At 52.2% G+C, this 25,682-nt stretch overlaps 1 protein-coding gene across 1 annotated transcript; it reads left to right on the top strand.

Moving 5' to 3' along the window:
* The first annotated feature begins 10,642 nt into the window (after positions 1-10,642).
* FAAH (fatty acid amide hydrolase) lies at positions 10,643-25,469 on the top strand. Its single transcript, XM_045545507.1, has 15 exons — positions 10,643-10,941; positions 15,463-15,576; positions 17,432-17,566; positions 17,769-17,902; positions 17,980-18,186; positions 18,432-18,472; positions 18,634-18,758; positions 20,197-20,322; positions 20,854-20,951; positions 22,475-22,574; positions 22,876-22,916; positions 23,644-23,683; positions 24,091-24,199; positions 24,739-24,884; positions 25,090-25,469. Exons 1-15 carry the CDS (start codon positions 10,747-10,749, stop codon positions 25,216-25,218), a joined length of 1,740 nt encoding a protein of 579 aa, XP_045401463.1. The 5' UTR covers positions 10,643-10,746; the 3' UTR covers positions 25,219-25,469.
* The last annotated feature ends 213 nt before the right edge of the window (positions 25,470-25,682 follow it).

Raw genomic sequence — 25,682 nt, 5'->3', positions numbered from 1 at the left:
TCTTCTGGATCATTCTCAGGTACTACTCTGTCTTGTATCCCAAATTGAGATATTTTTTTCATTTTGCTAGAGTACTTCCTCGAATAACTTTTCATATGAAGTGCATGGGTGGTGAACTTTTAAGTTCTTGTACATTTGGTGAAGTGTTTATTTGGCCCTAACACCTTTAGGTTCAAAATATTTTATTGAGAAATTTAAAGGACGATTTCATAATTTTTTAGAATTTAGTGTTTTGCTGATGAGAAGTCTAATATCAACCATATTTTCATTCCTTTGTGAGTGATCACTTTTACTTTTTGGAAGCTTTTAGGCTTTTCTCTTTAGCCTTGAAGTTCTAAAATTTCACCACGATGTAGTTGATGTGGATTTTTTTTTTCATCTGTCCTGCTGAACACTGAATGAATCCTTTAAAAAGTGGTAACTTCTTGGGCTGTGTGCAGTGGCTCACGCCTATAATCCTAGCACGTTGAGGGGCCAAGGCAGGAGGATTGCTTGAGGCCAGGAGTTAGAGATCAGCCTGGGCAACATAGCAAGACCTTGTCTTTACAAAAAATAGAAAAATTAGCCGGGCATGGTAGTATGCACCTGGAGTCCCAGCTACTTGGGAGGCTGAGGCAGGAGGATCACTTGAGCCCAGGAACTTGATGTTGTAGTGAGCTATGATGATGTCACTGCACTCTAGCCCGGGAAACAGAATGAGACCTTGTCTCAAAAAAAAAAAAATCTTTATTTTTCTCTGGGACAATGGTTCTGTTTGTGCAGCTTGGTTCTTACCTTTCATGTTATTGGTTTTCTTCAAGTGTCTGGTGATCTGTACATGTCTGTATTTATTAAATAAATATTTATTTATTTAAAGACAGGGTGTTGCTCTAATCTTGACCAGTCTCAGCTGCTTAATCACAAGCATCCTCATCATTTCATCCAATTGGTTGCAGTAGACATCCTCTGTCGTGGATTGACAAGGTTTCATGAGGCTGTACTGGCGAATACCAGCGCTGGACCACCAAACAGACACTATTAGCTTTTTTTGATGATTATTCAGTTTTGGACCGTGTTTCAGCACTTCATCTTTCTCCAACCATTGTGCCGAACGCTTGCTAGACCACATGTTGCAAAAAACAATGCTGCTCAAACTACAGAGGCTGGACTTGGAAACTCTCTGTCATCCACTGTATTCGCCAGACCTTGCACCAACTGACTACCACTTCTTCTAGGCTTCGGACCACTTCTTGCCAGGAAACATTCAATTCTCAACAAGCTGTGGAAAATGCCTTTTGAGATTTCATTGCTCCTCACTCTCCAGGCTTCTTTGCTGCTCGCATTAACAAGCTACTATTAAGATGGCAAAACTGTGTTGATACTTTAGGCACATACTTTGATTAATTGTACTGCTTCTTGTTTGAAATATAATAAATTATGCTTTTGATTTGAAATCAGATATTTCATATTTAATGACCTAATGCATACAATGGAACATAATAGAATACTACTCAGCAACAACATGAATGAATTTTAAAATAATCATGCTGAATGAAAGAAATCAGACCAAAAAAAGACTATATACTAAATGATTCCATTCGTATGACATTCTAGAAATTGCAAACCAATATATGGTGACAGCAGATCAGTGGTTGCCTGGGGAGGGGAACGATAAGAAAGGAATGTATTACACAGAGGTCGTGAGGAAAGTTTTGGGGAAGATGGATATTGTATACTTTAAATTTGTGCAGTTTATTGTGCACTAATTATATCTTAAGAAAACTGTAAAATACATTTATACAAAACAACAACACATTTTGCAAGAAAATACACAAACAAAAAGGCGTTAAACAAGTTATAAGAATTGCTTTGGTTGGAGAGAGAATAAGACTGAGGAGAAAAGATAAGAGAATAAGTAGATAAAATGAGAGAGGGGCTTGGATGGATCAATTATGATAATGTTCCATGAACCGAGGCATATGATGAACTCAACCCTCTGCATCTGAGAGAATGAATGAATGATGAATGAACAAACCATTGACCAGGCTGGGCATGGTGGCTCATGCCTGTAATCCTAGCACTCTGGGAGGCCAAGGCAGATGGATCGTTTGAGCTCAGGAGTTCGAGACCAGCCTGAGCAAGAGTGAGACGCTGTCTCTACTAAAAATAGAAAGAAATTATATGGACAACTAAAAATATACAGAAAAAATTAGCCAGGCATGGTGACACATGCCTGTAGTCCCAGCTACTCGGGAGGCTGAGGCAGGAGGATTGCTTGAGCCCAGGAGTTTGAGGTTGCTGTGAGCTAGGCTGACGCCACGGCCCCCCTAGCCTGGGTAACAGAGTGACACTGTGTCTCAAAAAAACAAAACAAAAAAACAAAACCAAAACAAACCATCAGCCAGTAAAGGATCGGCCAGAAAAGAACTTTTCTTTTGAGAATTGGAAGTAGAACAGAACTTTAAATGTACAGTTGGATCCATAATGTTCAAAGATTGTGGTTGTTTTGTTTTAGTTTTTGCCTTTCAGCTATTTCATTGTCGTGCATCTGGTTAACTTGTCCTTCCTATCTCAGCTGAAGTATCTTCTCCTCTGGGAGGACTTCCCAGAATTCCCTAGGTGTGTATTTCTTCCTGAGTTGGGGCGGAGGCTGCCTCCCAAGAGCCCTTTCCTCTGACCCAAAAGTCTGACTGGTCAGGAGACGGCATGTGACCAAGAAATGTGCATGAAGGCAGTGACTCCTACAATGTCACTGTCTCTTGTCTTTTTTCTCTTCATCTGTCCTAGGGGACCAGACTCACTCAGCTCCTCTCTGTTCTGCTCCTGTCAAGCCCTCATGCCCTCAGTGATTGCACTTCCCAGACTGGGGTACTTTATTTAGAGAGTATTTCTCCAGATTTGGACCCGGACTTGTTACTTTATTTATTGAAGGTGGCAGTGAGTGGCCCCAAAGTTGCAGTTCCAAGTTGTACTCTGTATAATCCCATGATGGTCCTAATGGTTCATTCCTGCTTGGACCCTCTCTAAGGCTCCCTTGAGGAACACACTGCTTCCTTCTGGTATCATGGACTGCTTCTCTTTTTCCTCCAGTTTGATATCATTTGCTTTCTATCTTCTAGGAATTAAAAATTTTCTATCTTCTGTTTTGTTTCTTTTTTTTTTTCGGTTTACCAATAACTCTTTCTCCAGTTTTCTTTTTCTTTGAATAAACTTTCTATCCCAATCTCTCTCTCTACCTCCCCTTTAAGGCCAGTAACTCTTAGATTTGCCCTTTTGAGGCTATTTTCTAGACCTTGTAGGCATGCTTCATTCTTTTTTCTTTTTTGGCTGTATTTTCAAATAGCCTATCTTCAAGCTCACTAATTCTTTCCTCTGCTTGGTCAATTCCTCTGTTGAGACACTCTGATGCAAGTCTCAGTTTGTCAATTGAATGCTTCAGCTCCAGAATTTCTGCTTGATTTTTTTTAATTATTTCAATCTCTTTGCTAAATTTCTCTGATAGGGTTCTGAATTCCTTCTCTGTATTGTGTTGAAGTTCATTGAGCTTCTTCAGGATAGCTATTTTGAATTCTTTGTCTGAAAGGTCACATATCTCCCTCACTCCAGGATTGGTCACTGGTACTTTATTTAGTTCTTTTGGTGTGGCCATGTCTTCCTGGATGTTCCTGATGCTTGCGGGTGTTTGTTGATGTCTGAGCATTGAAGAGTTAGGTATTTATTTTAATCTTCACAGTCTGGGCTTGCTTAAACCCATCCTTCTTGGGAAGGCTTTCCAGATATTCAAACGGAATTGAGTATTGTGATCTAAGTCTGGTCACTGCAGCTGTATCAGCACTGGAGGTGCCCCAAGCCCAGTAATTCTGTGACTCTTGCAGACTGCAGGTGGTACCGCCTTGGTGGAGTTGGGTAAGATACCAGAATTCCCTGGATTACCAGGCACAGACTGTCACTCTCTTCCTTGACTCTGCACTGGGCTGCTGTAGTTGGGGGAGGAGTGATGTGGGCATTCCCTTGTGGCCACCAGTGCCAGGTCACACCTGAAGCCAGCCCAATCTCACCGGAAGCCCTTGGTGATTGCTGCCTGGCTATCTCTCATGTTTGTCAAAGCCTAAGGGCTCTTTAGTCAGCAGGTGGTGAATTCTGCCAGGACTGGGTATTTCCCTTCAGGGCAGCATGTTTCCTTGTGGCCCAGGCTGGGTCCAGAAATGCCTTCTAGGAACTAAGGCCGGATTCAGGGGCTTCAAGAGTCTGCTTGGCACTTTATTTTACTGTGGCTGAGCTGGTAACCAAGTTGCAAAACAAAGTCCTCTGAATTCTTCTCTTTCCTTTCCCCAAGTGGAAGAAGCCTCTCCCTGAGAGGTGCTGCCTGTGGTTGGGGAGGGGTGACACAGGCACTGGCTTGGGCACAGCTGCTGGTGTCTCACTGGGTCATGTGCACCCCAAGTCTGCTGGCTCCAAGCCAGCTTAGCTGCAGGAATTGCCCAAGAACTGCAGCCCTTGTGGCCCATCTGCCTTATGAATTTAGTCCAGGCCCCAGGTGTTTTTTGTCTGTCAGTGTTGGGGCTAGCAGGAACTTGGGTTTCAGGGCAGAGGATTTCCTCTCTCAGGGCTGGTCTTAAGGCTCTGGCACAATTGTGCACTGTGCTGTGTTCCACTGTGACAGGGCGGCCCTGAGTTCCAATGCAAAGTCCCACAGTCACTTCACTCTCCCTTCTCTGGGCACATAGATTCTCTCTCCCCTCCGTGTGCTGGTGTGGCACTGCCAGGGAATGGGGACGGGTGGCGTAGGCAATGCAAGACTGTCTTTTCTGCCCTCTTCCTTGCCTCTTTCCCTGCTATAATGTTAAAACCAGGTGGTATGGTTGCTCCTTTGATTTTTGGTTCTTCTGAAGGTGCTTGCTTGCGTGTATAGTTGTTGAATTTGGTGTTCATGCGGGGTTGGGGGACAATCACTAGAGGTTTCTATTTGGCCATCTTGCTCCTTCCCCAAATCTGGAATCATCCTGTTTTTTTTTTAAATATGCTTTTTATCGTTGTTATTATTTTAATGGGGATAGCAAATGTATGTGCTTCATCTGTCATCTGGAACCTGAGACCTCTGAATTGGGTTTTGAAGCACTGAGCCAGCGACAGGCAATGGAGGGAACAGAAAACGCCACAGGTATCCCTTGATGTCACTTTTAGGAGGCCCTCAGCCGACAGCCAGCACCAGGACAGCACCCTCTTTACCACATACTGAGCTTGTAAGCCTAGACTTATGTCCCCCAACTCACAGAACCAGATGTGGGCTGTGTCTCTCTTAGGTGCTCCTGTTGCAAGGAAGTTGCAAGTCAGGGCAGAATCCAGACAGCCTGGAGGCCTGGTAGCTGAATATCCAAACTGTCAGTGGAATGACATCAGAGTCACCAAGGACAGCTCCCTTTCTGTTTTCCAAGGAACTCACCTGGGTAGAGCCAGGAATTGCACCAGTCCTAGCCCTAAAGAGCCAAGGACAAGAGGCCAAATGAAAGGAGGCAGGGGTACTTCCTCTGGGGTACTTTGAGTGTCCCGAGTTTTAGTGGCAGGTAGCCCTGCAACCTGTGGGGGATCCTGGAAAGGGAGAGAAGGACCAGAGTCCCCTGAGGGAATCCTGGGTGTAGAGATTTGTTAATATTTAGACACAAAGAAATTCAATGCATCTCTAGTCAATATTTTGAATGTCCCTTAAGGGATCCTGATTTGCTTCAGGAAAGCAGTCTTCATTTTGCAGAATGATTCCTCAGATGAGTTCTTTAAATGACACATATTTATGTTAGGACTTGATTTACACACAACCTACCAAGAATATGTTCTCTGTGATATATGAAATAAATGTGAAATAATGTCGCACCCATGTTCCTAAAGAAGGGAGGCGTGTGCTTTTTCTGCATGTCTGGTTTGCCACCCACAAGATGTTGTCTCCCACAGCATCCGGGATAGAAGAGCTTATGGCACACAAGCTGACTCAACACTCACACTGATGTCACCAGATCAAAGGAAAAATATGTAGCTCTCACGATCAAAATAAAAATGTTTCCCTAATAAAATTGCCATTGCTATGGCTCATTTTTAGTCACACGATTTAATGATACAGTCCTTGCTGTATGTCAGGCACTGTTCCAAGCACTTTACTAACATTTAATTCTCATGGCAATCAATGAGGTAGAACAATATCCCCATTTTACAGATGAGGAAACCAAGGTACAGAATGGTAAAGAAACTAACCCCACAGTTTGAAATATAGGATAGAGCAAGCATAGCATTTCACATATATCCAAAGAGGGCATAGGTTAAAACAGGTTGAGAAAAACAGATTTAAGGTGAAGTGTGGTTGGCTGATGACTTGGAACTTTTAACAGCAGTTCTAAAGTCTAGCTGTCTATGTCTATGTTACAGAGGCAGCAGGGATTTTGAGTCTTGAAGACCCAGGTCTGATTCACCTGGGTGGAGTTGGGCCCTCCACTGGCTACATAGCACTGAGCAAGTCACTGGTTGTCTGTGGGCCTCAGTTACTCATCTGGGGATGGGGAGGTAGATCAGTTAGCTATTGCTTTGTAATGAACCAATCCCCTAAATAGTGGTATAAACAACCATCTATTACTCTCTGACTCTATGGGTTGGCTTGTGGTTCTGCTGAGCTAAGCTCTCGCATGTATCTGCAGTCAGGTGGGTCTGCTTGTCTTGGCTTTCCCACCTGTGTAAGGGCCTGAGCGGGGCTGGGAGGGCAATGGGGCTGAGCGGGCTCTACTCCACATGGTTTCTAATCCTCTGGCAGGCTAGCTGGGGCCTGTTCTCACGGCAGTGACAGGGTTCCAAGACATAGAGACAAAACAGTTTCTTGAAGCCTAGGCTAAGAATTAGCACAACATTCCTTCCACTACTTTCCATTAGTTAAAGCAAGGCACCAGTATTTAAAGGGGTGGGGAAGTAGATTCCACCTCTTGGGGAGAGGAGATACAAAATGACTTTGCAAAGAGCACATGTACCAGGAGGGGTGGACTGTCAGGGTCATTTATCAATCTACCACAGGAGACAAACTCTTCCCAGACTCACAGGCGTGTGGGGGTAGTAGGGGAACTCAGACAACTGCACTCAAAGACTTGACTGCTTTTAAAAACTGGCAGCACCCCACAGATGGCAGTGCTTCTGAGTATGGTACCCTACCTCCCATGGAGGGCCGTGGGTTCCTGTCTTAGTCTGTGAGGCTAGGGCATTTATGAAGATCAGAAAGTTTATTTCTTACAGTGCAAGATCAAGGCTCTGGCAGATTTGGTGTCTGGAAAGGCTTGCTCTCTGCTTCATAGACGGTGCCTTGTTGCTGCATCCTCACGTGGTACAAGGGCAGAAGGGCAAAAGGTGCTGTGAACAGCTCCCTTGCAGCTCTTTCATAAAGCCAGTCCCATTCATGACAGCAGAGCTCTCATGAACTAATCACCTCCCCCAAAAGTTCCACCTTTCTAATACCATGATAAGAAGTTTGGAGGGACACATACGCTCAAACCAGAGCAGTTCCTAGAACAGGCCTGTGTCCTCCCCTTTAGTAGGCCCTGGGAAAGGCTCACAGAAGTGAAAGGAAACCAAGAAACAGAGCAGTTATTGCTTCCAGCCCCCGAACAAAGACAGACTACAAGTTCTCTGGAATCCGAGAAGCTCCCTTCCCTTCTGCAAGCTCTCCTCCCTCTCCGGGCAGCCCCACCTCCTCCTCAAGAGCTGGGAAGCTATTATCTGTCTTTCCATTCAACAGCTGAAGACACATAAGGATGATTCGCTCAAGGTCACCAGCTAACTGGGGAGAACCCCGAGCCTGGTCAGGGAATTTACCAGGCCTGCTTGACAGGCTTTAAGAGTAATTAACTGTCTCTTGCATGACTCACCTGAGTACAGGTGCGTGGTGTTGCCTTACCTCACTGATGCCTTTTATATAACACAGGTGGAACCCTGGAAACCCACCCCCACCAGATCTTCACATCCACCTGCTCTTCCATTCCACGACCTCAGCTTCTAGCTTGCCTCTCCCAACCCTCCTCCACACTGCCTTCCCAAAACACTGGTAGGATTGCATATATCTCTGCTTAAAATAAAGTGAGCTAACATTTACTGAGCTCTTACAGTGGGTGAGGAGCTGTTCCAAGCTCTTTCCTTGAATTAACTTGTTTAACGTTGACAACAATTCTGTGAGGTAGTCACTGGTGTTATCTCCATTTTACAGATAAGGAAACTGAGGCACAAGAAGTTAAGGTAGCGGACTCAAGGTTAGGATTTGAACTCAGGCAGTCTGGCTCCTGAGCCTGGGCTTCTCAGGCCAGAAAACCCTTCTCTGTAGGTCTCTATTTTTCTAATATGTAGTAACAACAACAACAACGACAATGTTTAAATTACATGGATTGCTTACTATATGTTAGGCCCTGTTGTGGCTATGTTACATGCATGAGCTCATTTGATTCTTAACCATAGTACTAGAGCATTAGGGGATACTATTATTATCTTTATTTTATACATAAGGAAACTGAGGCATAGAGTCCCACAACAAGGTTGGGTTGCTAGACAGTCTGGCTCCAGAGCCAAGCTCTAAACCACTGTGCCATTGTACTAAGGGCTGCTCTTCAGCCCATGGGTCTGGAATCCAAGGCTCTTTGGGTTCATGCAACATGATCTCTGCATATCCTCCAAAGCCTGTTGTTTATTTTGTGTCTTGGTCTACACACACCATATTCCTTCCCAATAAGACTGAAGCTCCACAGGGTATATATATATTTTATCCACTGCTAATAGTTGTAATTTTTTTTTTTTTTTTGAAACAAAGTCCCACTCTGTTGCCTGGGCTAGAGTGCAGTGGCATCATGGTAACTCACTGCAACCTCAGGACAGATTTTAAATCTAGTATTTGCCTCAATTTCCCAGATCACCAAGGGGACCATCACAGGGCTCATGTCTGTTGAACTGAAGCACAGGACTTCAGAAAGGTCTCCAGATCCTCTCTTACAGGAATGAAGTCGTCACCCACCAGGATGGGAACATTAGATTCCTTCCTGGACTTGCTGTCTTGGCCTCCAAACCCACGCTAAACCCTGGATGCTTTTTGTGAATTCAATCCTATTTAATATGCCCCCAGGGAGCTTTCTGCTTAGAGAAGGTGTCATTATAGCAAACACAAGTGAATGCTCTGTAAATGGAATCCCTAAAGTAGCAAATCTTTGGCCTACTCACAACAGATTATGAACTCACTGGTTAAGCCTCAGGAATGGCCAGTGTTTCCTTATGACTATAACATTATTTCCCCCTTGAGAGGGAGAGAGGGTCTGCAAGAATGCTTCTCATTTTACAAGAGGAAAAATTGAGTTACTCAAGGTCCGCCAGCAAGCGAAGGGTGAATTGAGGGCTAGAATCCCGTTCTTTTAATCAGGAGATGGGGTGAAGTGACCCCACAAAACCCACTTCAGATTGGGGTCTCCATCTTCTGTACCTGTCAGCTCCCCTCTTCTAGGGAAACAGGTCTAGGGATTTACAACTTGCGAAGGCCAATGAAGGCTTGGAGGCACAAGGCTTTGGGGCCCTCCTGAATGTACTCAAGAGCCTGACTCGAGGCCCTCAGGCCGGGATTCTTCCAATAACGCCCAAGGTAGGCCTTGCACTCGGTTCATAATTGTTTAGGGAGGGCCTACTATGTGCCAGGCCCCATTGTTAAAGACCTCACTGACTCCCTCTAACAATCCTGTACATAACATCCCCCTTTTACAGATAAAGGCCCAGATTCAGAGACGTAAAGACAGCCAGGAGCCACCCTCCCACCCAGTGTTTTCAGCCACAAAGCACTCTCCTGTCCCGCGCCCGCAGCGCCTCACTTCCAGGGGCCGTGAGGTGTACTGCTGGAGGGTTAGGACCACCTGAGCTTGAATCCCCACCCACTGAACACCTGTGACCCACAGAAGTTATTTACGCTTTTCCTTCATTACCTCATAAATAAAATGAGCTTAAAAATGCCTTTCTCATCGGGCTGTTGGGAGAACAGAGGAGAAAAAGCACACAAAGTTCTGTGAGAGAAGCCTAGACGGCGGTAGAGGGGGGTGTGTGCGTTTGTATGTGAGATTTATCTCCCCCATGAAGGGCGCCAGGTCCCCAGACTCTTCCTGGTTCTGCGTTCCTTCTGCTTCCTGAGTGTGAAATCCAGGATGGCCCAGGACCGGGACGGGGTGACCCTGGGGAGGCTAGTCTGCGGGAAGTGGCCGAGCCAAAGGACAAGTGATGGGCGGTTTGGGCCATGAAGGAGAGCCCAGGGCGGGAGACACGGAGTCCTGGAGTTAGGGAAAGAGGAGGGGACAGCGGGTGGGCGCCCCAGAGGAACTTCCTGTTTCTGTCACCCGGCTGGCGCCCCAGAAGTCCCGAGCTGGGGAGAGATGGGCGCCCTGAGGTGCACGACCCCGGATGCTGCTAAACAGTTTGCTGAGGTTAATAAGGTCCCTGACCCCAAGCTGTAGCTGCTCTCCGTCCTCTTGGCTGACCTGCTCCGCTAGCGGAAGGACGAGGGAGCAGTTCGTTCGGGCCGGGCCGTCGGGCTTGACTTTGCAGTGCGCCGCTGGCCTTGGGTTCGCTGCCCGGCAACCGCGCGCCACCCCCGCGGGCCTGGCTCCTTCCGCGCAGGCGAGCGCGTGATCCCGGGCCAATCCAGGCCGGGTTTTGCGGCGGAGCGGTCCGGCCGCGAGGGCTGATTCTCAATCAGTCGCTGTCGGCAGCAATTGGCGGCGGGAGATCATGGTGCTGGACGAACTGTGGGACACGCTGTCTGGAGCCTCCGGGGCTGCCCTGGCCTGCTGCTTCGTGGTGGCGGCCGTGGCCCTGCGCTGGTCCGGGCGCTGGAGCGCGCAGGGCGCGGCGGCCCGGACGCGGCAGAGGCAGCGAGCCGGCCTGGAGAGCATGAACGAGGCGGCGCGGCGCTTCAGGCTCCAGGTGACGGCCGGGGCGGGCCGGGCGGTGGGCACGCGTGGGCGGGCAGCGCAGGTGTGTTACTTTCCAGATCCTCTCCTCGCCTTAATGCCGTAATGCATGCTGCACCCTTTGTGAGTCAGGTGGGGCGGGGAGGAAGGGAAACGAAAGGTCGCGGAAGGCCATTGCTGCACTGGGTCAAAGAGGGGCTTTGCTCCGTGCTAAAGAACGCTGAAACGCTAGCGAGACAACCAATCGGGTGCTAGGGTTTAGGACTTGGAATCACGGAGTGATGGTTCAGGGAATCCAGAGAACTTCGGAGTTCAAGCTTCTTGATTTGTGCGTGAGGATCCTGAGGGAGCCAGAAAGGAGACTTGCCAAGTGCACAGGGAGTTATTGGCAAAGCCAGGCTAACGGGGAAGTCTCCCCACCTCCTGCGCCCAGGCTGTCGCTTGTAAGCCCAGGGGTGATCTGTCAACAGGCTTCGCTTCTCTCTCAGCTGCCCCTGGATTATCTCAGTGTGTGTGTTGGGGGGCGGGGGGAGTGCAGGGCCGGGCTGTGGTGGGGAGAGACAGCTTGTAGTTCCCGGCTTTCCTTCCTGGTGCAGGAAACCCTGGCCCCAGTTAGAAGCCCAAAAGCTGAACTCTGGGAGATGTTCTTACGTGCCTAGGAAGGGTAGACTTGCTGAGTGTTTGTGGGAGCTGACAGGTGGGAAGGCTTTGCAGGTGATGGGGGCAGCAGGATTCAGGAGGGCATGCCTAGGTGGGAAGCAGAGAGGAAGTCACAGCAAATTGCATTTAGCAGATGCTCAGCAAGTGATTTTTGAGTTGGGGCAAAACAAAAACCTAGATGCCCAGCAGGACTCCCCAGGCTTCCTCTTGTGGAGAGGAAGGAGCAGGGGAGAGATATTAGGAAGGAAGACTGGGCTTTGGATGCCATACCCAGGGTGTGGCCTTGAATGTGTTGAGATTTTTGGCTGGCTGTAATCGTATGAATTTACTCTGTGCCATCCCTGGGCCCAGGAAGTGTCCTATTTAATTATTTATTGAAATTAAAATATATCTGGTTCCAGCCTCCACTTATCAAGCTGGCTGAAAAGTCCACCATCAGTCAATTTTTAGAATTTCCTCCTCCCAGGTAGGGAGGGTGTTCAACGCAAACTGGCTGCCTCCCTGTGTGAGCACAGACTTCACTGCCTAGCCCCCTTCTCTGGCTGGGCTCTGCAGGTGCCCCTCTCAGGGGTCCTCGTATTTATCGCCAGCTCAGCCTGGATGCCCTTGGCTGCTCCTGAGGCCCCAAGTCCTTCTGTGCAGCCAGCTGAATTCTGCCAGCTCCCAGAGCTGTGTGGGGAGCAGGTGCAGACATCTTGCTGCCTGCAGAACTCCTCTCCCAGTCACAAAGAACCCACCTGGCTGGCAGGGGCGTGGGATGGTTGAAGGATCAGTCTGTCTTCCTGCACTTCAACTCCAAGCAACAGCATCTACATGGTTTCCTTCTGGAGTAACTGCCCTTCATTATTTTTAAGAACCAAATCTTCCAGGATAGAAGTTTTGGCTCTGAAGTACAAAAAGCTGTTTACACACCCTCCCTGGGGCAGAAAAGCCTGGCCTCCATCACCAAAACTTAGTCCTTTTAGGAGAAGCAGGAAATTACTTTTTGGGTTCCCAAAGACTGGAAGAGAGTGAGAGAACTATCTCTGGAGCCTCTGTGGTTTTGAGCAATTAGCAAAGGGCTGGGGTCTTGATGAAAATAGCTTTGTGGGCCTTGGGGGCAGGTAGGAGGTGGCAGTTTTAGCTGAACTCCGCCCAGCCTTGGGACCAGCTCCTCTCCCCACTCCCAACCCCTAAGCCACCCTTGTGCTTGGCCCCGGAGTCCCTGGATGGCGGGGAGGTGGGATCTGAGACAGGCTTAGCAGCCTTTCTTCCGGGGCTCTCTCAGCCCAGCCCTGAGTAGCCAAGGGTGCCTGAGGCGAGCAGGACCCCGAGGGCCCTGTGAGAATGCAGCAGTGTGTTGTAAAGCTCTGGTCTGAAAGATTCTGGACAATCCCAGTTGGGAGCCCAGATACCTAGGTGTGTTCCAAGGAGGACACAGGCTGGACAGGCAGGGACCTGAGCACCTTCTGAATCTTCGCAAACTAGTTTACTCTCTCTAGACTCTCCAGCAACTCTGGAGAAAGGTGTGTTTCTGGCAACTCTCTGTTGGCCATGTGAGGCTTACCTGTAATAACCCTTCGCCCATTCTTTCCCCACCCCAACCTCTGACTGGTTTCTAGACTGAGGAGAAGGGACCACCACTGATAGAATATTATGGCTGGGAGAGACACCACAGAACACCCACTCATGCCTCTGTGCCTTTGCACATGTTGTTTTACCCTGAATGGCTTTTTCCGCATCTCTGACAACCTGCTCATCACAGACCCACTGGTCTTACAAAATACCACTTCCTTCTTTCAACTTTCTGCTGGATCTGACCTGTAGTTCTGTCTCCTGGCCTTCTTCAAACCTACCTGGCACATTCTTTTAAAACAAAATGATTCAGTAGATGAATTGAAAGGGGAGCATAGTTATTGTGGTATGCATGATCAAATATCTGAAATAGAACTAAAGTGATAAAAACTGTGAAGGAAAGAAAAGAGGACAATCTAGGAGACCTGGAACTGGGACAGTAGGTGGTTCGGGAGACACGGAAACAGATGGAGGAGGGGCAATACTCAGGTGATGGGTGTAGTATCCCTCTCTTGAAAAATTAACATGTGGCCACATGGTTAGATATTATCTGTGTACTTCCCTGCATTCTCCAGACAATCGCAGTCTCCCTCACCTCCCCATATTGGCTTCCTGGAGGTACAGACGTACTTTGGTATCTTGTGAAAAGCGAAAATGTCTCAGCTGCTTGATACTAGTTGAAGTCTTAAAAATAGCTATTAACAGCCATGTCATCAACTGTCAACAGGGAAGAACACAGGAAAGAATTAAAATTTGTGCAGAGAATGGAGGGGAGCACGCTGATGGCTTTTAGCTGACAGGGATTTTAGTGCACAGGGATTTTGTGGGCACCTCATGGTGGGGTTGGAGGAGATGGTGCCCAGACTGTTGGTGGTAATTATCCAGCGTGGTGGGCTCTCTGCTGATTTTGACTTTCTTTTCCATACTGTAGGTATTTTTTTTTTTACAATGAACCCATATTTATATAATCAGAAAAAAACCCCAAATTTTTATTTTAATTGTGAGATGGGAAAGGCAAGATGCAGTACTGTGTGTATAATATGATTCCTTTGTGCAAAAAGAATATATGTAAATGGCTGTATACATTGTGGGTTTTTCATATAGTTTCTTTTCCTGCAAGAGTGCATCAGAAACCGCTAAACTCTGGTTTCCTTTTTAGAGGAGGGACTGTGCAGGAGGAACCAGGGGCGGAGGGCATGCTCGCTTTTCATTTTGCAAACCTTGAAAAAAATATGTCAACAGGGATTATCTGGTGTGTTTGGGGAGAAATCATGGGTCCATTTTTGTCTTCTTTGTAGCTCCCTATATTAAAAAAAAAATCCCAAGTGTTGTATCAGTTTAGCAAATTCAGAGAGGTGCTCCGAATATTGAGGGTCTCAGGTAGAGAGGCTGTGGGGTATGTGGACAGGTTGCTCTGCTCTGGGACTGTGGTGGGTGCGAGGGGGCAGTGGAGCCTTGGGAAGGGGTGCAGAAGGAGTCTGACCAGACTGTGGCCTGGAAGCACCTCCTGGCACATGCTCTGGAGCTTGTGCAGCGTGATAGGGATTTCAAGGGGAGAGGCAAGGCCACGCTGGACTTTGCACTGTCTGGCCCTATTGGGAAATGTGAGTTGGAGGGGCGGGCTTGGGCAGGGCAGCAGTTAGGTGGCCCCTGTGTGACCCAGGAGAAAAGGATGAGCCCCAATGAGGGCCTTGGTAGAGGGAATGGAGAGGTGACCATTTATTAATATTTTCCAGAGCTCCTTAGAGGGCTTGGTGACTAATTGGATGCATGTGGGAGGGAGAGGGAGGAGCTACAAGACATCTGTTTTCTTTCCTTAATGCCTGAATGTGGAACCCTCCCCTGAGTACAGCACACAGTACACAGAGCACTGTAGTGCTGTAGTTTACCTTTATGGTCCTGGGCGGGGCACTTCCTGTCTTTGAGCCTCAGTTTCTTTATCTGTGCAGTGAGAATGGTAGGATGGTAGGAGAATTTAATCAAAATGCGGAGCGGCATCAGCACGGTGCCTGGCACGCAGAAGGCAGCTGTTGCTAGGGGTTGTTGTAATGGTTTAATGGTCAGCCGGGGCATGGCCTCTGGATGGGCACTCCCCAGCAGGCTTCTGGAGGAGACATATCTGCACTCTCCAGGGATGGCAAGGGCCTGCCCAGCCCGGGCTGTTTCTGGTGTCAGAGCTGCGGGTGGGCATGTCTGCATGGATCAGCATCTGCTTGGGTATGCGTGGGGATGAGGGGCGTGGGCCAGACATGTCTGCTGCAGGCACTTGAGGCCTTCGGGGTTGGGGGGTGAGGGAGTGATCGGAGTATGTCTCCCACAGAACCCAGACCTGGACTCAGAGGCGCTGCTGGCCCTGTCCCTGCCTCAACTGGTGCAGAAGTTACACGGTGGGGAAGTGTCCCCTGAGGCTGCCCTCTTCACCTATGTGGGAAAGGTAAGGCCAGCACAGGCCAGCCAGGGATCCTCCCTGCTCCCTCCCTCCCCCCACCACCCCCTGCACAGGCAGTGGGAAAACTTGGCCTGGACTTTGTCCCACTGAGGGCCATGGGGAGGCCACAGTGCCAGGGGCTGCCAGGGAGGGAAGGAGCCAGAGCACTCTGTGTGTGTGTTTGTGTCACTGAGCACGTTGTCTTAGCTGGAAACTTGGAATTCAGCCCAGACTTCCCTCTCCCTCCTGCCTCTACTCCAGTGGTCACTGTGTGGTCTGTTCCCTTCTGATATGTCTCTCCTGTCCCTCCCCTTGTGTTATCCCCCTTTAGCCACCCTGGCCCTCCGCTGCCATCTCCCTCCATGCCCAAGCACCAGCTTCCTGGCCAGATGCTCTCTCGGGTCCCCAGCTCTTCAAGCCTTGCTCTTGTGCTCCTCCTCTGTCCCCAGCATCTCCTCTGGCCAAGGCCTCCTGGAGCTGGGGGCACCAGCAGCTCAGCTCTGCTCTGCACTGGCTTGAGTGGGGCTCCTTTGCCTGGAAGTCTCTTTCCCTCTTCTCTGCCCCTCTCGGTGCCACGGATTCCCCTGGCTGTGCCTTCAGGGCCCAGAGCAGGAGGCATCCCTGACCTCTTCCCCTCCCAGTCTGGGTTAGTGTTGCCTTTTTGGTGCTCACTGTGGCTGTCTAACAGTCTAACAGCAAGCACAGTTCTCATCGCCATATGGGGCCCACTTTCCCTTTCTCTTTTCCCATCTCTACTGTGAGCTCTTTTTAGACAGAGCTTGTCTTATCTGTCTCTGACCCTTAGTGCTGAACACGTTGTCTTCCACATAGTAAATGCTCAAGAGACGGAAGGAAGGGAGGGAGGACAAATTCTGCTTTATGAGTTGGCTCATATGATTTCTCGAAAAAGCATTTGATAGTGAGTGTGACCCCCAGGCAGGTGAAAGAGTCTGGGTGAGGGTTGCGTGACAACGTGTGAGGGACCGCAGCTGAGCGAGCGAGGCAGTGTTGCTTCTTCCCATGAAGTCCTCGAAAGGTCCTTGCTCTTCTTAGTCAATCACAGAGAACATTTTATTTACAGAGTGGCCTCCCTTCCTGCCTTGGGTAGCCTGGGGACAGATTTTGCATAAGCCTGAGTGTGGCAACATAACCTGCCTGGTTTTCCTTGGGTGTCTCACAGGTGTAGGAGTATTTGCTACTCATTCTAGCCTGGACTTCCCCTCTGTATCACCCAGTGGGGTGTGGTTTGAGTGCTCTGGGCAGATATCCACTATTATTGTGACACTCCTTTTAGTCAAGCTCCTGCCCCCTTTACCACAATCAGTCCATTGCTCTCTGTGACTTGACTGACAGATTCCAGCGTTTCCGGGCCAGGTGTGGGGCAGAGGAGGGAGTGCCAGGCTCTGGAAGGCCAGGATCTGGGTCTAGCCCTGCTCTGTGGCTGCTCCCAGTGTGACCTGAGACAGGTCTGTCCCTATCTAGTTCCTGTCTGCCTCAGTGGGCACAGGTGTGGCTTGGAGGAGGTGGGGGAGTGGTCAGTGGTCATCTTCCTCCTTGCTCGTCCCCTGCTGGGGGTCATCTGAAGCCAGTATCTTGGTCCCTTGAGTGCCCTGGTTTGCCCTGGCCCTAGAAGACCCTCTCTGTCTTGGGGTCGAAGGCTAGAAAGAGCCAGGCTGAGGCTGGGACCAGATGTCCCCATGAGGTGGGCACTGGGCCCTAGGTTGTCCTCTGGACCACATTGCCGGTTACTCTTTCCCTGGGTATACTTTAAAAGGCCAATTGTATACAATGTATATTTTTACCACAATTTTTTTTAAAGGCCAGCTTGACTCTACCTTGAATCTATTTTCCCCTCCCCCAGGCCTGGGAAGTGAACAAAGGGACCAACTGTGTGACCTCCTACCTGGCTGACTGTGAGACTTGGCTGTCCGAAGCCCCCAGGCAAGGCCTACTCTATGGGGTCCCTGTGAGCCTCAAGGAGTGCTTCACCTACAAGGTACGCCCTGCCTCAGTGTCAAGCCAGGTGTGTGTCCTGGGTCACTTTGGGCCCCCAGAGGAGGTATCAGGTCCAGAGGCCTTGAGAGGGGGATCCTGGGTGTGCCTTGCCTTGGCCTATTTGACAATGGCAGGAGTGGACCCTGGGCTGCCTGCCCTGATTCATCAGCCATGTCCTTCTTGGTGCTCATCCCTCCTTCCAGGGCCAGGACTCGACACTGGGCTTAACCCTGAACGAGGGGATGCCGTCGGAGTGCGACAGCGTGGTGGTGCGCGTGCTGAAGCTGCAGGGTGCCGTGCCTTTCGTGCACACCAACGTCCCCCAGTCCATGTTCAGGTTGGGTCTCAGGAGTGGGGAGTGGTGGTAGCACAGATGCCAGCATGACATGGCTGACCCGTCCCTGCTTCCTCCAGCTATGACTGCAGTAACCCCCTCTTCGGCCAGACCACAAACCCATGGAAATCCTCCAAGAGCCCAGGTGGCTCCTCAGGGGGCGAGGGGGCCCTCATTGGGTCTGGAGGCTCCCCCCTGGGCTTAGGCACTGACATCGGAGGCAGCATCCGCTTCCCCTCCTCCTTCTGTGGCATCTGTGGTCTCAAGCCCACATCAAACCGCCTCAGGTATGACGCATGGAGGGAGCTTCTGGGCCTCCTGCTGTGTGACCTTGGCCTAGCTTCCAGTCTCTCTGGGTTCCAGGCAGGGGTTTGCTCCCCAGGATTTTGCTGGGAGGGAGTGTTACAGCACTGCTGGCTGTGCGTGGTTCCTTGGTTTCCAAGGTGGGGAGAGTTCGGAGCTGCTGTGTGAGTGTGGGGATGGGCAGAGGGTGACCGTTTCCTGTTTCCAACATCTTGTGTTTCTTATCTAGCAAGAGTGGCCTGAAGGGCTGTGTCTATGGACAGACGGCAGGTGAGGTCTGTGGTCCCCTCAGTGCCCTGGAGGAGGGTGGGGTTGGTCTGGTTCACCTCTCCCCCTGCTTCTGTGGTGGGCAGTGTCCGGCCCCCAGGCCGCTCTGGGTCTGAGTTCCCACCTCCTCATCTTGCTCACGCCCTTCCCCTCCTGCCCCACAGTGCAGCTCTCCGTTGGCCCCATGGCCCGGGACGTGGAGAGCCTGGCCCTGTGCCTGCGAGCCCTGCTGTGTGAGGACATGTTCCGCTTGGACCCCACCGTGCCCCCGCTGCCCTTCAGGGAGGAGGTGAGCCGGGGTGGGGGTGGGCGTGGGGTGGACTCCTGCAAGGTGGGCAGGTCTGGAGGCCCTGTCTCCTGAAAACCTCCCACCCCGGCCTCGGAGGCCAAGGTCAGCCGCTACTCCACAGGCGGCCGCCAGATGGAGCCCTCGCCTGCATTTGGAAACCTCAGGCCTTCAAACCCGCCCCGCCTCTGCTGTGGGCCCTAGAAATGGGAGTCAGGAATCACTTCCCAGCGGGAGAACTGCTGTACCTCTGCTGTGCGTGGCCCTCCATAGATAGCACCCTTTCTTACAGAATTAATTCCCGTCTGTATCCGCAGCATCCAGAGGCTGAGTGAGCTGGGATGAGTGGGCAGTGTGGAGGGCTGGCTCCCCCAGTATCACCAAAACAGCCCATGGGTGAGAGAGAACTGAGCCTGTGGCTCTCCCATGAGGGACGGCAGCCCCAGAGTCTCCGGAGCAACTCAGAGGGCTGGGGCCTCTAAGATCTTGAAGCCTGGTTTAAGGCAGGGCTTTTGGCAAGGGGCTTGGTTAGGACTGGGTAAGGATCCTGATATAATATTAATACTGATGGATTGGTGGACACAGCAAGCTGAGGATTTAGAGGTGAGAGGTCCAAGGAGTCATGGGGTATAAACTGCCATGTGATGTTTCCTGTGGGAGAGTTGATGGGTCTTTCAAGAATGAACAGTAAGGTTTTTTGTACGTATGTACAAAGCGTTCAGGAGTGGTGAAGTTAGATGGATGCAGACAGAGGAACAGTAAACAGCAAGCTCCATTTCTTAGCATCCCAGAATTTCTCTTTCCTGCGCAGACCTCTTGTCCTCGCCCCAGCCCAGGTGGCCTTGGAGGGGCTATGGATCTATGGACAGGGGAGTAGCCTTGGTGTTTCCTGGGAGGGGGCAGGCTGGTGGATCTGGCTGGGGAGGGGTGAGCTCCCTCTCCTCAGCAGATGGGGGTGTTCTGACTGTACCCAGGGGTTCAGCCAGGCGGCCACGAGCCCCTTCCTGAGAGGGAGGAGAGGAGAAGATGAGGTCCCTGTCCAGAGGTCTGGAACAGTTTGTCCTGGGAGGCAGGACAGGTAGTGAGAGCCTCAGGAGACAGCATGCCTGGGTTTTTCAGACCTAACTTTGTCACTCCACATTGAGTGGCTTTGGGCAAGTGCCAGCCCCATTCTGAGCCTCAGTCTCCCTATTTAGACCTCAAGTCTCAGTTTCTTCACATGAGCAGTGGGAATCGTCGTCCTTGCTTTGTGAAGGTGTTTTATGAAAGGGTCAGACGCGGAGGGGCTGGCCTCCCTGATGATCAGTTTTCAGGGGAAACGTTGCCAGAGGGATCCAGGCTGCAGCTTTGCAGCTGAGTCTGGGGCTGAGGAGCTTCTCTGGGTGCAGAAGCCCTGCCTAGGGCCATTCTCTCCTGACCTGACCCTGTGTTTTGCCCGCAGGTCTACACAAGCTCTCGGCCCCTGCGTGTGGGGTACTATGAGACTGACAACTACACCATGCCCACCCCAGCCATGAGGCGGGCCCTGCTGGAGACCAAGCAGAGCCTTGAGGCTGCTGGCCACACGGTACGGCTGCAGGAACCTGGGCATCCTGGCATCTCTTCTTCTCCAGGGCAGTCCTCCTGGTACCCATGGCCACTCCCTTCCTGGCATCCTGGCACCCTGGCACCCCTATGGCTTTGTGGTTGGAGATAGGAACTGTGGTCCTGTAGGACCAGTATGTGGGGGGGATGATCAGGATGATTGGGATGAGTGATTGAGAACTAAAGCTCGTGCTGGGTAACATGTGAGCACTGCATTTGGGGCACTGCGTCCATGGGCAGGGGAGCACAGCTGTCCAGAGTTCCCACGGCCCTGCCATAGTGGGCCAGTGGGTTTTAGACTGGTCGTCTGAGACACCTTTGTGTGTGGCTCCAGGTTTCTGTCATGCTTGCATTTGCAGGGAGTTTTCGTGGGTCAGTAAGACTGCCTTTGTGGCTCTGGTGAGAGCTACTATGAGGCTTTGTCTGGTGCATCCTCAGAGCCGCCCAGGAGCGTGGGGTCATGGCAGCCAAGAGTTGTTAGGTCTGGAGGCCTTACACCCCTCCATCCCTGCAGCTGGTTCCCTTCTTGCCAAGCAACATACCCTACGCTCTGGAGACCCTGTCGACAGGTGGGCTGTTCAGTGATGGCGGCCACAGCTTCCTTCAGAACTTGTGAGTGATGCTGGGCTCCGGGGATTGTGGTGGGATCAGAGAAGTGGGCAGGCCCAGGGAGAGCAACTGGGTGCTCTGACCCCCAGGACAGGCCTCAGCTGAACACAAAGAAGGTCTGAGCATTCTGAGCAGGGACCCTGCTGTCCCTCCAGCTGTGCAGGTTGAGACTGGAGATCCTTTGCCGGGGAGACTTTGGGAAGGTGCCTGCCCTAGGGGGCGGGTTTGAGTATCCATGGCCTAACCCTGAGCTGAGCGTGTTGTGAGGTAGGAGGCAGGCAGGGGGTGTCTGCCCGCCTGTCTGAGAAGCGATTAGAGGCAAGGGCAGGGTCAAGGCAGGAGGGCAGCATGCTGCGACTCCAGGCTTTGTCAGTCTGACTTGAGCCAAGTCTTTCGTTTTGAGCAGAACCTCAGTTTTCTGTTCTGTAAAGTGGATGGGATGGACCAGACTCACTTTCAGGGACTTTGCAGAGATCATATTTAGAGAAGCTCATTCCTCTTGCTTCTTTTCCGTCCTTGAAGGTTGGCAGGGGCACAGGACGGGACTGTTAAGGTGCCTCCTGGTGATGTCCCTGGGCTGGCTGGACTGGTGCCCCTCAGAGCATAAACACACTTCCTGTGCCTCCCCTGTGGGGAGGTTGGTCCTGCAGCCTTCCTTGGTCAAGGGCCCCACTTGTCATATTCCTCTCCCTCCCCAGCAGCCGAGTATGATCCAGGCTTCACTGAAAGGGATTACCTCTCACTCTGGCCCTGGAAATGAAGCCCCAGGATCAGCTGCCTGAGACCTTTCCCCTGAGATCTTTCTTTTCTTGAGACAGAGTCTCACTCTGTTGCCCAGGCTAGGTGCCATGGTGTCAGCCTAGCTCACGGCAACCTCAAACTCCTGGGCTCAAGCAATCCTCCTGCCTCAGCCTCCTGAGTAGCTGGGACTACAGGCATGCGCCACGATACTCGGCTAAGTTTTACCATTTTTAGTAGAGACAGGGTCTCCCTTTTGCTCAGGCTGGTCTTGAATTCCTGAGCTTGAGCAATCCTCCCACCTCAGCCTCCCAGAGCGCTAGGATTACAGGCGTGAGCCACCGCGCCCGGCCTGCCCTGAGATCTTGAGCCAGAGACAGCCTCAGAGACATGCTTCACGGGGGACCCACCCTGCCCCGCCCTACTGAGCCTCCGGGCTGGCCTCAGTGCTGTTGTGGAGATGCCATCAGTGAGGCTGGTCAGGGAGATGTTGCCCTCAGTTCTTATTGCTCTGAGCTGGATTTGCTGGAAAGGGAGACACTGAGTCCTGCCTTGCAAAACTCTGTGGGTGTGGGGTGGAGCCCAGGTGTCTCGAAGGATCAGTAGGAGTAAACCACGTGTTTGAAAGGAGACAGATGACAGATCAGAGACCAGGAGTTGCTGGAGTCTGGAGAGGAGGGGGGCGGACAGAGTCACTGAGTGGAGAACATGGTCTGCAGTGGGTGGGAGTAAGCGAGCCGGGAGGGGTGCCAGGATGGGGTGCCTGGACTGGGCCTTTTGTCTCCCAGCAAAGGTGATCTCGTGGACCCCTGCTTGGGGGACCTGATCTCAATTCTGAGGCTGCCCAGCTGGCTTAAAGGACTGCTGGCTTTCCTGCTGAAGCCTCTGGTGAGGGCACGAGTGGAGGGAACAGGGGTGGGTTGGGAGGGTGCCTCTGGGGGCCCCCTGTCCCATGACACCCATGCCCCACCCCCTGAGCCCCTCCTGCTTTGGGCAGGCACAGCCTCTTCTCTCCAGCTCTGTCTAGACTGCTCTCCTTCCCCGTGCCCTGTGCATGCCAAAAGGGGTGCAGACCTGGGCCCTGGGGGGCGGCACGGTGGGGAGGAGGCCCCGGTGGCTTGGCCTGAAGAAGATTGTTGCCACCTCTGGTCCAAAGCTGAGTCACTGACTGTGCGTCTGTCCTCTGCAGATCCCAAGGCTGGCGGCCTTCCTCAGCAGCATGAAGCCTCGGTGAGGTTACGTCCTGTGCCCAGATGCCTGCCCCTGCCTTTCCCCGACCTGGGCTGGGTCCAGGTGGTTTCTGACGGGAAAAGACTCAAGGGAAGTAGCCTCTGAGGCTGGAAATGGTCCAGGCAGGGGGGCAACCTCTGTGGCCGTCAGGTGGGACCTTGTTGTCTTAGCTGGGTCCAGGTCTGGCTAGAGAACAAGGGCCTGAGGGGGAGAGGAGAAGGTCGACCTGGCTTGGGGGGGGACCAGGGAGGGGCTGGCCTGGGCTGGGGGAGGGGCGCTGGGCGCTGGGCGCTGGAGAACCCAGGAGAGATGCTGCTCTTAGAGATCTGAGCCCAACTGTGCCGTGCTGGGTCCTACCTGCCCATCAGTGGCTTGGGCTGGAAAAGCAGGGCCTGAACTGCCCAGTCCCAGGCCCTGACATCCTGTGGAATCATCCAGGACCTTTGACAGCTCTGGTCTCTCCTGTGTCCTGAGGGTAGGGAGGAACCAGGCCTGGTGTAGTCCTGGCTGTGCTTCGGAGTCACTAAATGATCCAGCCTAAGTCCTCCTGGGGCCTGATTTTCTCATCCGGAGAGTGGGGGTTTGAACCTCTGCCTTCTCAGAGCTCCCATAGGTTGAGGAGGGTCCATGGAGGAGTGAGATCTGGAGGGTTAGGAGTAGGGGTCTGACATTGCTGGTCTCCATGCCTGTGACTGTCACAGCTGGTGACCTCACTCTTTCTGCCCAGGTCTGCCGGAAAGCTCTGGGAACTGCAGCATGAGATCGAGGTGAGGCCAGAGCCCCTAGATTGGAGTAGGGTGGCAGGGGAGGGTGGTGTTGGACAGGGGATCTGCCACTGCCCCCACTGGCTCCCTGGAATGGCTTGTCATCCCCCCTGCTCCGTGCACTGCCCCATGGGCCCTGCTCTTTCACCCTCATTGGCCCAGATGCCCTCCTTGGGGGCTGGGACGGCCTGGGCTGTGCAGTGGCTCTGCCCCGGCAGGAAGAGTGGTGGCTACGGTTCGTGTGGGAGAAGCAGCGCTGCCTGCCCACCCGGAGACCTCTGACCCATTGTGCCTCGGTTCAGATCCAGGGGCAGGTGCTAGGGCCAGAGCCACCCCAGCCACAGTCCCTGTACTAGAGCTGGGGTGGGCCGGGTCTCAGTGCCTCGCTGGAGTGAGGGTGTCCTCCCCAGATGTACCGTAACACCGTGATTGCTCAGTGGAGAGCGCTAGACCTGGATGTGCTGCTGACCCCCATGCTGGGCCCTGCTCTGGACTTGAATGCCCCAGGCAAGGCCACAGGTGAGGCCTGCTGACCCACGCATGCCCCTGGCACCACCTGTCCCTTCTGTGAATTCAACCCTTTGCCCTGCTGGGCCTCCAGGAAATAGAAGCAGAGGCCTACGGGAGGTCTCCACCCCTGGGGGAGGACCCCGACCCGGGTCCTAGCTGGAGAGACAACTCATGTGGGAAGCCCTGGGAGGGAATGAACTCCCTGTCATCAGCACTATTCACGCCGGGGATCTTGAGTTACCGAGTCTGTAGTTTGGGGAGGTGGTGTTTGAAGTCCAGATGGGATTTGGACAAGTGGAAAAAATATGAACAACTTTCCAGGTAGGGGAAACTATGTGGGCAAAGGCATGGGGCAACCATCAGTGGGATGTCCAGCCCAGCCCTGAAATCTGGATTCCTGGGCTTTGTCACAATCTCGTCCTGGGAGGGAGATTTCCCTGGCCTTGGATTCAGGGTGCTATTTCACAGAGGGGTCGACTAAGGCCCAGAGAGAGTGGTTGGCACTGCAGGTCTTGGGGCCTGTGCCAGCCACTTGCGGTGTGTTCCAGGGGCCGTCAGCTACACTTTGCTCTACAACTGCCTGGACTTCCCCGCGGGGGTGGTGCCTGTCACCACTGTGACCGCCGAGGATGATGCCCAGATGGAACAGTACTCGGGCTACTTTGGGGATATCTGGGACAAGGTGCTGCGGAAGGTGAGGCCTGGGCTGTCCCCCTCCTCTGAACTCACACCCCTGCCCTGACTCTAGCTGTGGCAGGGGACCCAGGATCAGCGCTTGCCGTCCTCGCCGGCCTCTCTTAAACCTAGGCCCGAGAGGCTGCCTGGCTCTGCTTTGCTGCCTCTCCTCTCCAGCTGGGGGGCTTCCCGGGCCCCCGTCCTGATGCCGGTGTCCCCTGCAGGCCGTGAGGAAGAGCATGGGGCTGCCAGTGGCCGTGCAGTGCGTGGCTCTGCCCTGGCATGAAGAGTTGTGTCTGCGGTTCATGCGGGAGGTCGAGCGACTGATGACCCCTGAGAAGCGGCCATCCTGACAGCTCTGGCTCCGGAGGACCTGAGACCCTCACACTCTGCGGCCCGGCCTAGTCAGGGCACAGCCGCCATCCTGCGAGGAAACGTCCAGCATGGGGCAGAGACTCCCATGGCCTCTCCCTTGACCCTCTGCAAGAAGTGTAAACACCCCGAGTCTGGACCTTGCTCCCCCTCTGCTCCCCTCTCCCCACCCCATGTGGCAGCCAGTGGGTATGACACGGGCCAAGACCCAACTAATAGTCAAGAAACAGTGCCTCGTCTGTGTACTTTCTAGGCGTCATTGTTAGGATGCTGGGGGCTGCAGCCTGTTGAGGGCAGGGCTGGCCTGACCATCCAGAGCCGGGCTCCAGCCATGCTGGTCTCCCCCGCCACGGCTCCCCTGGTGCCCATCACCCACAGGAGGGACGCACTTTACCCTGCCCCCCCATCACTTAGCTAAGCCCTGCTCTGCTGGACACTGCCTTTT

This window comes from Lemur catta, chromosome 3 (genome assembly GCF_020740605.2).
Source record: "Lemur catta isolate mLemCat1 chromosome 3, mLemCat1.pri, whole genome shotgun sequence".
Lineage (NCBI taxonomy): Eukaryota > Metazoa > Chordata > Mammalia > Primates > Lemuridae > Lemur > Lemur catta.
The sequence above is the reverse complement of the archived record's forward strand: the minus strand, read 5'-3'. Positions and strand labels throughout refer to the sequence as shown.

Bases quoted from the DNA above. Each gene is read 5' to 3' on its own strand.
- FAAH (XM_045545507.1), top strand. From the start codon at position 10,747: ATGGTGCTGGACGAACTGTGGGACACGCTGTCTGGAGCCTCCGGGGCT. The intron at 20,952-22,474 runs GTGAGTGATGCT...TTTGTCTCCCAG, and splicing joins CACAGCTTCCTTCAGAACTT to CAAAGGTGATCTCGTGGACC. The intron at 24,885-25,089 runs GTGAGGCCTGGG...TGTCCCCTGCAG, and splicing joins GGGACAAGGTGCTGCGGAAG to GCCGTGAGGAAGAGCATGGG.